The 17,705-nt window shown below is 34.8% G+C and overlaps 1 protein-coding gene across 3 annotated transcripts in view; it reads right to left on the bottom strand.

Moving 5' to 3' along the window:
• Fgf12 (fibroblast growth factor 12) overlaps nucleotides 1-17,705 on the bottom strand; it is a 341,337-nt gene that overhangs the window by 161,551 nt on the left and 162,081 nt on the right. For all 3 annotated transcript variants that reach the window (XM_048346939.1, XM_048346940.1, XM_048346938.1), the window contains exon 3: nucleotides 3,152-3,255. In XM_048346939.1, coding sequence (XP_048202896.1) covers nucleotides 3,152-3,255 — 104 coding nt within the window. The remainder of the gene's footprint in view (nucleotides 1-3,151; nucleotides 3,256-17,705) is intronic.

Here is a 17,705-nt window from a genome sequence, read left to right as displayed (position 1 = left end):
GGTGAGATGTAACTTAAGTGGTGGAACACAGACTTAGTGAAAAAGCATAGAGACAGTGCCCAGGTCTTGAGTTCAAGCTCCCTCACCAACATGTGTATACACGCATGCACACACACACACACGCACACATGACCCATTCAATTGATTGATACATATTGGTTGAAAAAATAATGGGGCATGCCACTAAGCCTAGCTCCCTGATAGGAAGGAATTGGATGGTCAAAATTCAAGGTCAAACCAAGGGGAAAAGTTGTAAAGAATTCATCTCAACAAAAGCTGGATGCAGTGGCACAGTCGTGACACCTCAGTTAAACAAAAGGCTATAGATCAAATCATAGTACGGTCTCCTGAAAAAAATCGAGAGACAAAGGATAAAAAGACAAATGACTCCAAAAGCAATACTTGCAAAACCATTTGGTGTAAACCAACTGAACAACTCATGGAGGGAGAGGAAAAGGGGAAGAAGAAAGGAGGAGAGGGGGAGGAGGTAACAAATAGTACAAGAAATGTACCCATGGCCTTACATAAGAAACTTTAACCCCTCTGTACATCACTTTGACAATAAATAAATAATTATTAAAAGAAAAGATGTCATCTTTTTCTGGGTCCTATGTTTAAATATGCTCTAAGATAAGAAGTAAATGACACTAAATTCAAAAATCATACATTATTGAGACACCAAAAATTTATGTTAAAGACCTGAATTATTTGAGGACACGACCCAAGTGACACAGACTTTGCCCTGTGTGCTCGACATTGTGTTCAATCCCCAGTACTGCAAACAAAAACAAAAACAAAAACAACAAAAAATATTGGATGGATGGATAGATAGATATATACATACGTTCGGACGTACGTATGTATACATACATGCATAGATATATACATAATCTTATGCATATGTCTAATTGTTGAACCTTAACTTTTCTGTATTAAAGTGTTCTTAATTTTAAAATTCCAGGAATCATTTGTCATTAATAGATAAATTTCTCCTCCTTCCTCTCTGTCTCTCTCTGTGTCTCTTTCCTTTCTCCCCTTGCAACCCTGAACTTACTCTTTAAATTTTAGAAGTTTTTATAAGGAAAGAGATAATGAGGAAATTCTGAATTCAAAGTAAATGGATTTTTTAACCTGTATTCTAGGTGTGATTGTTTGTTTTCAGGAGGGAAGAGAAATCTTTCACCGAAAGATAAATGGTAATGACCAGGTGGCTTACTAGGAAGACATCTTTGCTACTAAGTCTTTCCCCTATTCTCCCTATTTATGTAAGCGGTATTTACTATGGAGAAGAAAATCTGCTAATAGCAGTTCTTAAAATTACAATATGACAACAGCCTCAACCCAGGATAAATATGCCTAGGAAATCTGGTAGCTTCAGTACAACAGTGAGAAGCTGTTCAAAGGTGTATACTAGTCACTGAGTTGAAAAGCAAGTAGAGTCATAATCATGAAAATTATTACAAAGACCACTAAGACCAAACTACATGATGTCTCTATTAATTCATTCAACAAAATTGTAACAGAAGCCTTCACATGGCAATTGTATTTTCCAGTGGTAGAAGATGTATCAGTCTATTTCACATAGGATCTCTAACTTCAAGCATTTGAAAAGGCAAAGTGGAAAAACAATTATTGCAACAAAAAGAGAGACAGATAAATGAATTATCAGAGTACTAAATATGGAAGTGATTTTAGGCTGCTTATATTGTGAAAATATTTGTTGGATATAGAATGATGGGAAAATTAGGACATCCATGATTGTGGGTAAGTAAAAGACATTAGAAGAATGGACTAAAAAACTGTACTTTATCCATATTGTGAGTATAAAATGATCCCCTATAAGCTTCAATAGCAACTTCTTCTGTTCCTCTTTCTCTCTTGTTTCTCTGTAACCTTCAACTTTGTTTCAACAGAAAACTGCATCACAATCTTGAAAATGTCTACTTTTATATATATATATTTTTTTTATTTTTTTTTATTTTTATTTTTTTGGCCGGTCCTGGGCTTGGACAGGGCCTGAGCACTGTCCCTGGCTTCTTTTGCTCAAGGCTAGCACTCTGCCACTTGAACCACAGCGCCACTTCTGGCCGTTTTCTATATATGTGGTGCTGGGGAATCGAACCCAGGGCTTCAGGTATATGAGGCAAGCACTGTTGCCACTAGGCCATATTCCCAGCCCCAAAAATGTCTACTTTTATAATCACCAGATTAAGTTGAATAATTCTAAATGGAAAAAATAAAATCAAGCAACCTCTATTTTGCTTTTGTTTTTAATAGCATTATTGTACTTATGCATGCCCTCAAAAATAAGAGGAATCGAAATTATAGCTTAAATTTACAAACTAGAAGAAGGAAAATAGAAATTATATAATATAAAATTTCTATTCAGCTACATTCTCTCAATGCAAAAATTATGATTTTGTGAATGACACAAGCATCAGAGCAATGTAAACTACTGTAACACAGACAAGTACTTGTAATGTAGACACAGGTCAAATAAAGTGACCAACACTCTCATTTTGAAGGTATAGGAATCAAACCAAAGAGAATGATTTGCCCAAAATGATATAAAGACAGTAGCTGAAATACAAATTGCACTCAAATTCCCTTGGCCCTGATCCTGAGCTCATTCCAAATATTCTCCTGTCTTTGAATCAAACACTTACTTGGAGAATATGACATATTAGATGCCCCATAGATGTATTAAATACAAACAAAACTGAAATGAATTTTTAAATTATTTTTTCTATGAGAAGATAAAACTTCATGAAAAACTGAAAGAATATTCTCAACTTGTTTTCTTTGTGGAGAAAGAGAGAGCATTATTCCTTGAATTAGCCAGAAAGACATTTACAAGATTGTATACCCTGTCGTCACTGAAGCTAGATATAGAGAACTTGTGTTGTATGGAAAGTAACTGGCTGTTTCTCATTCAAGAGAATGTAGTCTTTAAATGATAAAAATAAAATAATAAATAATAAATAAAATAAATCAAGTTCTGGAAAGCTACACTGAAAAAAGATGAGATGATTTAACTATCAAATTTTCTTCCCTAAGATAATAAGTTCTTCATTGCCTCCCAAGGTTAGTGTCTCCCCCTCACCATCTCACACACACACACACTCTCACACATGCACTGTGAGGCACTTACTGAACTGTAGAGATAGCCTTCACCATTCATGGCCACATAGAGGCTGGCTTTCACCCCCTGGATAGCCACCACACGCAGTCCCACAGGAATTAGATTGAAGAGTGCTGCGGGAACACAGAGAAAAAGGATTAGTGCCACTTAGAATGAATTATCTTGCTTCTTATAGTAATTCTTTTGAATATTAGAATTCAATTTATTTTACTTGTTAAGAAAATAAAGACAGACACAGTGATGCACACCAAGAGAGAAAGAAGGTCTACGAACAAAAATAATTAGATTATTCTCAAACCCACGTATCTTCAGATGAGTTAAATAACTTATCTCGAACAACTCATCTGATTGGATGATTTCTAGGGGGTTTATATGGATCTGAAAGTCTAGGATTACTGCTTCTCAAAATGAACATATTCTCAAAAGGGACAAGATGCTTTTTTCCAACAAACAAGTACATTGTGTAAAAAAATTCAATGATAGAAAACAAATTTATATTCATAAGCAATAACAAAATATGATCTTAAAACAAATTCCTGGATCATATTCTCAATCTTCTCTCTATAGTTGTAAACACTGTCTTGAACACAAAAGTTTGACTGTGAACAGTGCAAATTTATTGGTAGCAACATGGGGCAGAACATTTTGCTTCGCATTTCAATTTTTGCATGTAAATGAAGATATATAAACAAATGGGTATATTGTTTATAGAGAACTTAAGCTGTAATAGGTATATTTTTCATCCAAAGGAATATATACATGCATAAAACATAAAAAATTAAGATGAAAAATCTTATCGCACTTTAAAATGAAATGGGAATAGACTTAGAGCCTTTATAAATTTGAGTCTTCCATCTTTCAAAACACTCTGCAATTTGTCCTCTCACAGAAAAATTCATACACTAGAAAAAGCCAAATACTATCTTCTATGTTTCTTTTAACAATGTATTGCCATGAATTATAGATCACAGGCACTATTCCAGTAACTTAGTTCAAAATAAGCATAAGCAAAAACATTACCCCAACCTGAAAACACTTATGTTATGGAAGGAGAATAACCCCATAGTTAGGCTCAGTAGATAGCATCTTCATTATGAATTAAATATCTTATGGACTGTAGGCATAAGAGAATTGCTGTGCAGTGAACTTAATATCCTGCCTTTGATAGAAGTCCTTATCCACCTTTCCCACTGATAAAATTTTCATCAGTTTTGATCCTCTCAAATTTAATACAAGATACACATAAATTAACCCTAAATTTATAATCTTGGTTCCCTCAATTTGAGAGAGTAAGGTGTCCACAATAGCACATATGTACAAATGCACAGGCTGTATTTGGATTTTAGTTAAATGTTTCATTGAGAATTAGAGTGCTGCAAGCCTTAGACTATTCGTTTAGCATAGTGGCTTTCAATTGCACTTAGTTGTAGGCATTTGCTTGGGCTTTGCATCTTTAAACCTGTTTCCTTATTTGCCAGGAAAATTCAGAATAAAATGTAGTAGTTGAATTAATTTGATTTAACCTGGTATTTGTTAACCCTATATTCTTACCTGGCCCCTTGTGCTACTTACTGGAATAGCTTAAGAAATATAGGGTTGGGGATATGGCCTAGTGGCAAAGAGTGCTTGCCTCCTATACATTAAGCCCTGGGTTTGATTCCCCAGCACCGCATATACAGAAAATGGCCAGAAGTGGCGCTGTAGCTCAAGTGTCAGAATGCTAGCCTTGAGCAAAAAGAAGCCAAGGACAGTGCTCAGGCCCTGAGTTCAAAGCCCAGGACTGGCCAAAAAAAAAAAAAAAAAAAAGAAAGAAAAGGGCGGGGGGGATATGGCCTAGTGGCAAGAGTGCTTGCCTCCTATACATGAGGCCCTGGGTTCAATTCCCCAGCACCACATATACAGAAAATGGCCATACAGAAAATGGCCAGAAGTGGCGCTGTGGCTCAAGTGGCAGAGTGCTAGCCTTGAGCAAAAAGAAGCCAGGGACAGTACTCAGGCCCTGAGTCCAAGCCCCAGGACTGGCCAAAAAAAAAAAAAAAGAAATATAAAAGCTTGGAGGCTAGTCAGAGAGAAAAACCTAAGACATATGGAATAACCTGATATAGTATATAATGTGTTACTATAATTAAATCTAAAATATACATTCTATATATATTCTGTATGATACAGAAGTTTAGGGAAAATGAAGATGTACGTAGCCTGAGGTATTCAGAAAATGTTCCACATAGAATATGGAACTTGAGTTGACATTTACAAGGGGGGTACAGGTTGAGTGAACAAAGAACAGAAGGACACTTTGTGGGACAGAAAGTTAGATGGTTTTGCAAAACAATGTGTCTGTGCAGGAAGAGAAAGACAGATTAGGAAATACAACTCATTGCAAGAAGAAATGAGAAAAACAACATGTAAATAAAGATTTTTTAAAAAGAGAGCTCATTCATCTAATCTTAGAGATTGAGGCTTCAACAAAAAGGGCATCACGTTATGTGACAATATAAAGACTGAAGAAACAAGAGGTATGATAAGAACATAAGAGATTTGATGGTGGCACAATTCTTAAACAAACCACTTGTAGTTATACTGCTTTGAGTCATTCATCTAATCTCCCTGCTATCTATAAGAGATATCACAGATTTTAGCACAGTCTGTAGAAAAACCAAATGCGTTATCATGTTTTCAAAAATGGTTTCATAATTTGAGTTGTGTTCTCTTTATTTGTTATTGTTACCTAATACTTCACATTAGCAAATAAGGCTACATGGCATGGCATAAAGGCTGGCGTATTTTCTCAGAACTCTTTTTTGAACTCATATCCAGCCACTTGCTTAATGATTTAAAGATAACACTTTATATCTAGGTATCATTTAATTTTTAAGATGTTGGTAAATTCAGCATTTTTATGTGATCCTTGTCTGTAATTCTATATAGAAATGAATGGTCACCTTAGTTTAAAAGGACAAAGACTGCATTCAGAGGTAACTCTAAACAAAAGTTTCCTTGCTCTCTAATGAGAATCTAAGATGACTATATTTCTTCCTCTTTTTCTTCTCAGTTTAATTTCCCTGAGTATACATTCTTATCACAAATTAATGTCATTGATTTAGTGACATCTCCCTACACATCTTGTGGCTAAAGGATTCGCCAGCTCCTATGGACTTAATAGACTTAATAGTCTTTATAAATTTGAAGAACACTTCCTCAAAGTCAGCTTATGGGTAATGAATGTTCTCCATCCTTCTCAACCACTATCTTCTTGCTATTTCAGTGGAGATGTGGCCATTAGATCATTTCAGACCATGAACAAAAGGCCTGTTTATATTCCAGATCTCAGTAATCAAACACTTATTAAAGAGTAGAGTTAGATTTTAGCTAGAATCCTAAAATTTAAAACTCAAAGATCTTCATGGTCTTGCCCTTTCCCTAAGGGGTCTTCCCAAAGGGGTCTTACTTTAGAATGAATTTTATGAAGTGAATCTATATTGTGAATAATGAAATAGTAGAACAGATGTTCTTGATAAACACAAGCCAAGCCATGGGAAAATGTACGAAAAAAAAAGTAGCAAGGGAAAAGGAAAGTCTCTGAAAATGAATAATGCTAAGAAAAATGGTTATCTACATTGAAAAGAATGAAAATGGTCCAAGAACTTGCACTGTTCACAGGCATCAAGCATCAAATCAAAATCAATTCAAAACAAACCTAACACCTGAAACTATAGAACTCCTAGAAGAAAGTTTGGGAGAAAACCATTTTGACATTGGTCTTGATAATAATTTCTTTAATATAACAAACAAACCATAAGTAAAGAAAGCAAATAGACAAGATGGAGAATTAAAGCTAAAAGGCTTTTTCGCAGCAAATAGTCAACAGGAGAAAAAAGGGGCAATCTAAGTGGGAGAAAATGTTTGCAAATAATACATGCAATGCAGAGTAAAACACAGAAAACTTTTTAAAATCTTTTTTTAAAACACAGAGAAAACTTTTTCCTACAACTCAAATGGAAAAATAAAAATAAATATCTTGGTTTAAAGGAGGCAAAAAATTCTGAACAATCGTTTCTCTAAAGAAACTAAGTAAATATACCGGTGAAAAGATATTCAATATCGCTCATCATCAGAGAATTATGATCTATGAAACCTAGATAGCCATGTTTAAGTTATAAAAATATAAAATATTAACTTGGATTAATCATGCTACAGGAAAAATTATCTTCCTATAGTTTTTTCAGGAAAAACCATAGTATAAAATTATTATCATATAAAAATATACACAAATACTATATATCTAAATTAATGGAAAACAATTTATAGAATTGCAGCCATTTGAGTAATTGAAATTTTTTTCTCCTGGAGTTTATAATCTCCATGTAAGTTTTCAGCTTAATGACTTTTCATTTCCTAAATCTAAATCTTTACTTTGTATATAATTTTAATGTTATTATTTTTGAAAAGATCTCCTCAATTATATAAGCTTTAGGACCTAATAAGACTCAGGTTGAAATTTAAATTGAGAGAAAATGAAGAGTTATGAATGAAAATAGAAAACCCAGATATTATGTTCATTAAATGCTAACTTTTTAAAGGCATTCCACTAGGTATTTGGATGTGGAAAATGTTAATTTGATCATGAACTCAGTGTTTGACTAGTTGCCTTTGTTTCAGGGTATATAAAAGATCTACCTGCTTTGGGGAATACAAAATGAATACATAAGGAAATGAAAAGTAGCACTATTTATGCAAGTAAGTTTTGTATGATATTGTAATTCTGTGTAGCATTTATGCAATATTATAATTGTAATATTTATAATAATATTTTCTGGCCACTCAATTGGTTTTGTTCTTAGGCATGAGATTAATATTAATAACTTACTAAAGTCAATTCTTCACCCTTCTCACTCTTAATAAGAAAATGTTCTTATTAACCATCCAGTGATATGAGCGCTTAGATCCTCCACTATGAAAGTGCTTATATAAATTATGGTAGGATGTAGTGTTCATCCAGGAAAATTGGTTATGCATTCCTTCATCCCAGTCTCTCCACACTCGTTTTCATAGTTATGCAATTGCCTGAGTCTCCCTTGAAACTAGGAAGTGTTCAAGGGTATTGATAAATAAAACACTCATTTGCCTATAACTTTTCAGAAAAGTTGCCATTTTGCTAGAGTACTGTACCTGTGCTTAAATCTAAATTTCCTTGGTCTATGCTTCATTGTATTTAATCTGGAATTTAGATTTTGAAATTCAACTTCTATCCTTGCCATTTTCTAAGAAATGAGTACCAAAAACATTTGTTTTACTTTAAGCTCCTTTGCATTCAGTGTGCAATGCATGGTACAAATCTAAACCATTGTTGTTATAAGATTTTACTTTCTAAAACATTTATTACAAGAAATTAGGGAAAGATCTGATTTATTCGGGTCTTTTAGCTTTCAAGGGAACAAAATTGGGATCAACTTCCACTGAAAAATCATGAGCACTAGCTCTAAAATTTAACATCTCTGTGGCCTTAGTGATTAAAAACTGTCTAAGCTTTCTGAGACTTTGTTGTTTGTTGTTGTTGCTCTGACAATGCACACTGAACTGTTTAGAATGTCCATTGAGATACAACAGAAAATGACACGGAAAAAAATACGTGGAGTTAAGTCAGGCCCAGTAAGATAAACAATGCATGTTTTCCCTATGTGGAAGTTAGATTTAGCTTACAAACTTATAAATGAATATTTTGGGTAATTTGCAAGTGTATAGAAATGTATTAATTGAAATATAGTAGATTCAAGGAAGAATTGAAACATGTAAATTCTTGGAAAGGGCCTGTCCATCCATTTTGATCGTTGCCATTGTTATGGCTCCAATTCTAGTCTCTCCAGAGCAGGATGATTGCAGTCATATGTTTCAACTTAAGTTTTTAGCATGTTGTTGGGGGAGGGAGGAGCAATGTGTCAGGTACTAGTGTTTCATGATTATAATTTTAGCTACTAAGCAGGCTGAGATCAAGGTTCAAAATCATCCCAGGCTGGCAAATTAGCAAGGCTTTTCTCTCCGACTAACTATCAAAAAATTAGGTGAGGAGGTACAGTATCAACTGGTGGAGAGTCAGCCTTGGATAAGAAAACCTAAGGTAGATCTTGGGCCCCACTACAGCTCACGCAAAAAAGGAAAAAGCAATATATTCCATCATATATGATTGATGATTCAGTAAGCACAGCAACTATACATTCCATATAAGGTAACATATAAAAATACAAATATGATGTCAGTGGTGCTGTGACTCAAAGTGGTAGAGTGCTTACTCTTGAGCAAAAATGCTCAGGACCAGCACTCAGGTCCTGAGTTTAAGTACTGACCAAAATAAAATGAAATAAAACAAAGATACAAAAACCACATATTTTAGGTTATGCTAGTTCCATGTTTATAATGTCATACCTATAAAAAAAATTCCCAGATAATCTCACTAGCTGATTTAGTTCACCAATGGAATTTCCTGACTTGTGTTTCTCCTGAGAAGTGGCTGACAGCACACACTGTGGATTTTCCACAGGATAAACATTAGCCACACAGTGAACTGTCTCTTTGACAAAACTAGTAGAACTGTTTGCCTTCGCTCTCATGGAAGTCCTGCATTGGCTTTCAATTCCGATAATACTCTATAATGTTTCCCAAGATAGTTCAGAGATGGTTAAAAACCTGTATAATTAACAAGATGATTCAATGTGTGTCTTTTTTTTTCCTCTAAAATGAAAAATGAAACACATCACGAGTGATAATGGAAGCCAATGCCTGTCATCACTCATCTTCTGCAGCCTATTTGTCTTGCGGAGAAGAGTTGTCTTAGTCTGTGTGCAGAATGCAGTGAACAGCTCAGGTGTCAGTCCCTAAGATCAATGGGCCAAAGAGAAGCATCTTTTAGAAAATCTGTGCATGTTTTGAAGCTTACAGATTTGCTTGTCCACAAACCTTTCCTTCAAGCACTATGTTGCCAGTGTTAATACCCTATAAAGTTTATTTAAAACATTTTATTTAAATAAAACTCTATTTAAAGTTTACTTATTAATTATAATATAATTAATATAATATAATACAATATATTTTCTTTTCCAGACTCCATTCTAGGCACTTGTGATGCAGTGGTAGGGAGACAGAACAAGGTTATCATAGAAGTTACATCTAAAACAGGAAAACAGCAATTCTGCTGGTGTCCCATGTAGCCGTCTTCACTAATGACAGAGATGAAGTGCAAACATGGTTTTCCAAGCATCCAGGAGAAGAGCTAAGCTATATACCTAGGTTAAGGTTGGCTACAAAACTGTAAGATACTATTATTTTTAAATAGAAGAGAGAATGGAGTACTTCTAATTCAGGTAGTTGTGACAACAGTGAAAAAACAAAGAACTCTAATAAGGAAAATTGTAAGCCTTCAAAGGCATTTCACCCATAAAATGCAAAACCCTTTAGATTTTTAGTTACAATCATTCAGACAAGGCAAAGCAAGGCAACTTTTTGGAGTTAGTTTAGACACACTCAACAGAAACTTAATGTTAACATTAATTACTAAACAATATACTTTCCCCAGTTCAGAAAAAGAGTAAGTGAATGAAAAAGGTGATAAGAATTATTTTTTTTAAGTGATGAGATTTTAAAATAAACCAATTGAGAGTGAAATGAGGGACAGTGCTAGAAGGGGTGACTTTGATCAACTGGTATTATACTCATAACCTAAATTATAGAATTAAAACCTCTTTGAATAACTACTTAACAATAAAAAAATGATTGGAAAAGTAAGTAGTTGATTTATTGCTTATTAAAGGAATGTAATTCTCTATCTTAAAATCTCTCCTTCAGCTCATCTCTACAATAAACTATATATAGAAAATTCTTTCAGAATACTATATTTCACCCATCACTCAAATTGCTCCATAGTCTCCACTATTTCTCCATTCCTTAGGATATAAAAGTCCCCTGAATGTCATTTAGGGGTCTGAAACATGCCCCCAATGCATCCTCACAGTCTCTCTCCAAACAAGCCAGCTCATTTTTCTCCAACATGGCAGGAGATTTCTCCACTACATGATTTGTTTCCCTCCTTCTCTGAAATTCAATTCTCATCCCAATCTTAGGTTTTATGTCTTGTTCCTCCTCTTCATGATTGATTCAATTTAAACCCAAACATTGCTGAATGCCATGGCTTTAGGGAATCTCTGAAATCTAGCTATTCTTCTGATCACTGGATAGTGCCAGAGAGACACATTGCAATATGTTTTGTTTAATATAAACAAAATACCTTCTCTGTTCTGAACAGAAAAAAGAAACATGGAGTTATGTCAAATTCAACTATGTGATTTAATCGCTAGACTACAGTATGTTCCCATTGTGTTGGTATTAATGAAAATGGAACATTTCATATGAAAATCACACTGGATAGTCCAATCATCTTGTGACCCCTCAACCGTACCTCTATAAGGCACTCGAAGAGGTCAAGAAAGGTGACTATTGAGAGAACGTTGTTAAGGCTGATATGGATGCAGGACAGGTAACTTGTATCACCAACTTGTCATCTCTGACTTGAAAGTTTCCTTTTACAAGAAGCTGTCCCGGTAACTTCCAAGAAGAAAGAAACAGAATGATTTGTACTGTACTTTAAAATAAACATCAGAGAGCACAACCTCATCTCAAAACTTTACCAATGCAAACTTAGAACTTATACATTAAAGTTGAAAATTCCAGAGATAATTCAGCTCAGAGTCTCACAAACTTAGCTATACTATATGTATAATTCTAGGGTATTAATCAAAGTTCTAATTGCCAGGTCACAACCACCCCCAAATAAAGGGAAAACTTTGAGATTGAAGAGCAATATTTTCTAACTCCTCAGATGGTTTCAATGTGCAGAATTGTTAAAAAAAAAAAAAAAGACATTTTATACTCGAGCTAGGGTGAGTTTGCTCCATCTCCTAGGTGGTGCTGGTAATTCCCAAATGTTTCCAATTCTTGCCACCCCAAGCCTCCACGTCATCTGCAGCAGTTTGGAAAGATGAATCTCAGCCCCATCCAAAAATTACTGAATCAAAAGCTTCATTTTAACAACATCTCCAGGTGATGACTGTGAACTTTATGTCTGAGAAACACTCTTCCAAGTGGGAGCTTGTCACACATGCAAACTCTCCAGCCTTGCACCCTCAACCTAATAAACCAAAAATTCAAGAGCTAGAGCCCAATAATAGGCAGTTTATCCTTCTAACCTGATTATAATACACACTAAACTAGTAAAAGCAATTTAGGAAAATAACTGTTCTTATGCTTAACTATAATTATTTGGAATTATATGGACTATTTTAAGTTAATACTGAAGCAGGGTTTTATCCTGAGAATTTTTTTTTAATCTTTCTGCACTGAGACCCGGACACTGAGAGCTTTACCAGTGAGCTGGGAATGTGGCTTGGTGGTAGACTGCTTGCCGAGCAAGCATGGAGCCTTGGGTTTGATTCCTCACTACCATATAAACAGAAAAGGTCAGAAGCAGTGCTGTGGTCCAGAAGAAGCTCAGGGATAGTGCCCAGGACCTCAGTTGAAGCCTCAGGACTGGCAAAAAAAAAAAGTTGAGAAGAATTCATTTTATCTCCAGGTAGAATTCACAATGCATCAAGGTCAGTCCTTTCTAAACAAAACTTTTAACTAATTCTCCCAGTGTTGAAAAGGCTGGGTCTAGATCCTAAATGAGTGCTGAAACCACAAATAGACTTCAATAGTTTTCTTATGCAACCCATCAAACTTCTACTCAAGCTCTTCATCTTCCTAAAAGTTACTCTTGATCATACGGAAGTAAGTATGGACTTCCCCACTTACTCTTTCCAAAACACTTTCTCCGGTGAGAGTAAATTTGATATCAATTTCAAGTCCTTACCTAAGATTCTCATTTAAAAAAAAATCATTCCTAATTGCTAACCTGGTTTGCTCAAGTTTGCACAGCTGGTAAATGAGAAATGCTTATCCTACAAAAATTAAGAAAAGAGGAAGGGTGGATTGGAAGAAATGGGTGAGGATGTTGAAAGAGATGACACCAATCAAGATGCATTGCATACTTAAACTGCTTTGTTGACTGGCAATTCCTCTGCATAACTACTTAAAGATAATTATCTATCTATCTTGCTATCTAGGTATCTATCTGCCTACTATTAATCATTCTGCCTCTGGAATCCCGTGAGCTGTTCATAAAAATATGTTGTTTCTTCAAGTATATGAAATGAACTTTGGTACATACTAAAGAATCAATAAAAATGGTATCTTCTGATAATACCTAAGTAAGAGGAAGCTTGGAGATGTTTCCTGGGATACTTTCAAAATTCAATTGTAAGACTATGCAGTGGGTTTATTCATACTGTACAGACACTTTGAAATGGATAAGATCTCCATCTCCTGTCTCAATGTCAGGGGAAGTAGATGTACTAAATATAACCTCACTCGGTCTTGGTTGGATGCACACTCCCTACCACTCTATTGAGGAGGCTGAATAATAGGTGAAAGAGTAAATACACACACACACACACACACACACACACACACACACAAGCATATACATCTCAAACACCTCTCACTTTCCGTGTCAGATGTATGATATATGCAACCAGACTCTTTAAAGCCTATAAAACGATTACATCATTGCCAGGTGCCAGTAGCTCACACCTACAATCTTAGCTGTTCAGTAGGCTGAGAATGAGGGTCCTGGTTTTAAGCAAGCCCAGGCAGAAAAGTCCATGAGACTTTCTAATTAAACAATAAATAGCATAAAGTGAAAGTGTGGTAGAGTGACAAAGTGCCTGCCTTGAGAGAAAAAGCTAAAAGGATAGTGTGCAGGCCCTGAGTTCAGGCCTCAGTATCAGCACATTGTTATATCAAGCATTGTTATATCATTGAGGTACAACCAAAAGTATGTTAAATTATACATTACACATCTTTTTTCTTCTTCATATCGAAGAAAAAAAATTTTCTTAAGTTCAATGTTTGGGATGTTTTTAACAACTATATGATAATATTGATATAATAATAAATAATATAATAACATACAATAATATATAGCATGATATAATATTAGCACAAATGTAACACTAACCACATTATTTTCTATAATATAAGCAAGCTATCATTCATTCTTCATGCTTTTTAAAAGAGTAGTCAAAGCAATGTGTTATAGGATTTAAAGTAATGTGTTTATTATGTATTGGTAATGATTGACCAGGAAAGAGAAATTGGAGAGGAAGTGTAGACTGGGTTAAGAAACCATGTTTTGTCATGGGTCTATCATTTAAATCTGCCTGACTATGGCAGACTCAAAATACTCATTTCCAAACCAAGAAGGACGATAGCACATGTTATAGAGTTTTGGTATAGGCATGTAGTTATGAGATGTTCATTCTTGTATTAAAAACTTAGAAAGTGGGACTGGGAATATGGCCTAGTGGCAAGAGTGCTTGCCTTGTAAACATGAAGCCCTGGGTTCAATTCCTCAGCACCACATATATAGAAAATTGCTGGAAGTGGCACTGTGGCTCAAGTGGCAGAGTGCTATCCTTGAGCAGAAAGAAGCCAGGGACAGTGCTCAGGCCCTGAGTTCAGTCCCAGGACTGGCAAAAACAAAACAAAACAAAACAAAAAAACAACTTAGAAAGTGCTCACTAAACCTTAAATATTATTATAGATCTTCCCCAAACTCAGATTAAGGAACAATCTGCACAACTATTTTCCATATACCTCAATGAAAACTTATAATGTTTATGTGGTACTATAAGACAATATGCCACGCCAATCCAGATAAGCATTCTTTAATGGTTTATCCCTTCCTTAATTGGATGATAAAAACTAAGTACTTAATCAAATGAGAAAGTTGAGAGAGGTCACATTGATCTAGATGCATTATACTCATGAACTGCTTGGTTGAATGGCAACTCCTTTGCACAACTACTTAAAGATAATCAAAGTATAAAAAAAGCACATTAAACATGGATAATTTCATACAAACTCTCAAGCTACAAATTATTAGAGGAAGAAGTACAGGAAATGGACCTAATAGAATTCTACTTATCCTGACTTGAACAAATAAACTCACATGTCCAAATTGCAAGTTCAAGCAATGTATTTCAAAAGAATTTGAAAATTATCTGACTCATTAAAATGTGTCATCCTTTCCAGTACCTGAAGAGACTATCCCTGTCTTTTAGTTTCTTAAAATACCTGAATACATATTTTCTTGTTATAGCAGCATAGATTTGAATTTGGGCTGCGGGATCTAGGGCTCCTCTCATATGAACAAATGTATCACTGACATATCTTCAGGAAAAGATGTCTCTAATTATTACCATGAACATAAATTTACATGTCACTTTGAAGGTAAGAGTAATCTTACTTGAGTGTCTTCTTCTACTATTTTTGCCACAGAGTTTACTTTTTCACACTGAACATAGTCAGTTTTCTTCCTGTTTTTATGATAGGAAATGACTTCTTTCTCCCTCCTTTGAAGTCTCTTAAATTGTCTCTTATTCTCATAACAAAATGCAAGCATGATCCAAATTGCATTAATTCTTCAGGCTGGGTCTTGTCCCACAAAATCATATTCATGTTTGATGGACATGTTCTCTGAATACACTTTCATTCATTTATTCACTGAATACTGAATACCTATTAAGTGCCAGGTACTGTTTTAGATGATGGAAACACAACAGTGAAAAACACAAACCTCTTTGACTCAATGCTGCTTGAATCTAATTAAACTTTTCAATTCAAATAGAAGCTTGACTATAGTATCATTTAACCAGCCATACCAAATAAGGTTTTACACTTTGTCAAGAACTTATCCTAGGCTAATACAGAGATACAGTCAAGTACAGTCAATTTCCTCAAGAAACCTGTAACCTAAAGGTACTAAGTCATATATACAATAGATATACTCTGATACAACAGTATAATAGGTCAAGTTATGTATTTTATTCAGAGGAGAAAGCAGGACTTGTAGCTAAAGACATTTTTTAAAAGAAGAAGAAAAACTTCAAATACAAAAGGTAATCCCTCTTACTATTATAGGATGCCATAATTAGTGAAAGAAACAGATCAATCAGGAAATGAACATGTCAGAGAGAGAGAGAGAGAGAAAGAGAGAGGGGAAACATCTTAGTAGTTCTGACAAATAGTAAAAAGAGTTTTTAAAAACTTTCTTGTTTTTATTAGATTTATTAGATTTTTCTTACTTATCAAGAGTTCTAGCAGGAAAGAATAAGTTCAAGTGGCCAATGGAGACAATTCAAACAAAGGATTTAAATTGATACAAAGTAGCCACAAAAACCTTCAGAGTAGGTAAGAAGATAAGCAAGTACACTATTTGTATATTTAAAGAAACAACATTCCAGGAAAAGGAAGATAGCTTGTTGCAGCCTCTTGAACTACTACCATGGTTGGTGAGTTTGCAAAAAAGAGAAAGAGGACCATAGGTAGACTTAGGGAAAAGTTTATATGTCAAAACTTTATATGTCACTGGGTGAATTTGGCTTTGCACTTTGATGTTTGATGATAGAGATTGATCAGAGGAGTTGATCTGACTTTATGGTTATTGCTTTTTTAATTTTATGTTATTTTTCTGGTCAGTCCTGGGCCTTGAACTCTGGGCATCTATGCTGTTCCTGAGCTCTTCAGCTCAAGGCTAACACTCTACCACTTCAAGCCATGGTGCCACTTCCAGTTTTCTTGTGGTTTATTGGACCAAAGAGTCTCACGGACTTTCCTGCCTGGGATGGCTTTGAACTGTGATCCTCAGATCTCAGCCTCATGAGTAGCTTGTATTACAGGAGTGACTCATTGGCACCTGGCTTGACTTTATGTTTAATTGACCATTGTGTGAAGATTAAACTGAAGGGGGGAAAAACCCTCCTGTAAAGAAGCTAACGGAAATTATTGCAAAAGTCCAAAGAGGAAAGGGATTTGGACTCGACTGTGACATAGGAATATTGAGAAATGATTTGAATATGTATGTATTATATATAGGTACATATGCATACACACATATATACATACATATATGTACATATTCACACACATACATACACATATTACATAAATATACATCCATGTAGGTTTTCAAATTCAATGCAGAATATTATTATACTATCCAATCTCATAATTCTGGCCTTTTTGTAAAGTTTCTCATAGGCTGAAACAATGATTATTGTCATGCTATAAGCTTACAAAATTTCATATCAGTTTGGAATACTAGCAATCACCTTTTCCAATGACTTCAGATAAGAAGGTTTGTGTGATTTGGGAAAATAATGATTGCTGGGCCATAAGGGAGCTCTATGTTTAGTCTTTTGAGGAACCTCCACACTGCTTTCAAGAGTGGTTGAACAAGTTTATACTCCCACCAACAGGGTGGTAGTGTTCCCTTTTGGCCACATCCCTGTCAGCATCTCTTATTATGGGTTTTCGTGATAATGGCCATTCTAACTGGGATGAGGTAGAATCTCAATGTTGTTTTGATTTGTATTTCTTTTATGGCCAGAGATGATGAGTATTTCTTCATGTGTCTATT

The sequence above is a fragment of the Perognathus longimembris genome, chromosome 5, assembly GCF_023159225.1.
Source record: "Perognathus longimembris pacificus isolate PPM17 chromosome 5, ASM2315922v1, whole genome shotgun sequence".
Lineage (NCBI taxonomy): Eukaryota > Metazoa > Chordata > Mammalia > Rodentia > Heteromyidae > Perognathus > Perognathus longimembris.
This window is presented reverse-complemented; position numbering and strand designations above follow the sequence as displayed.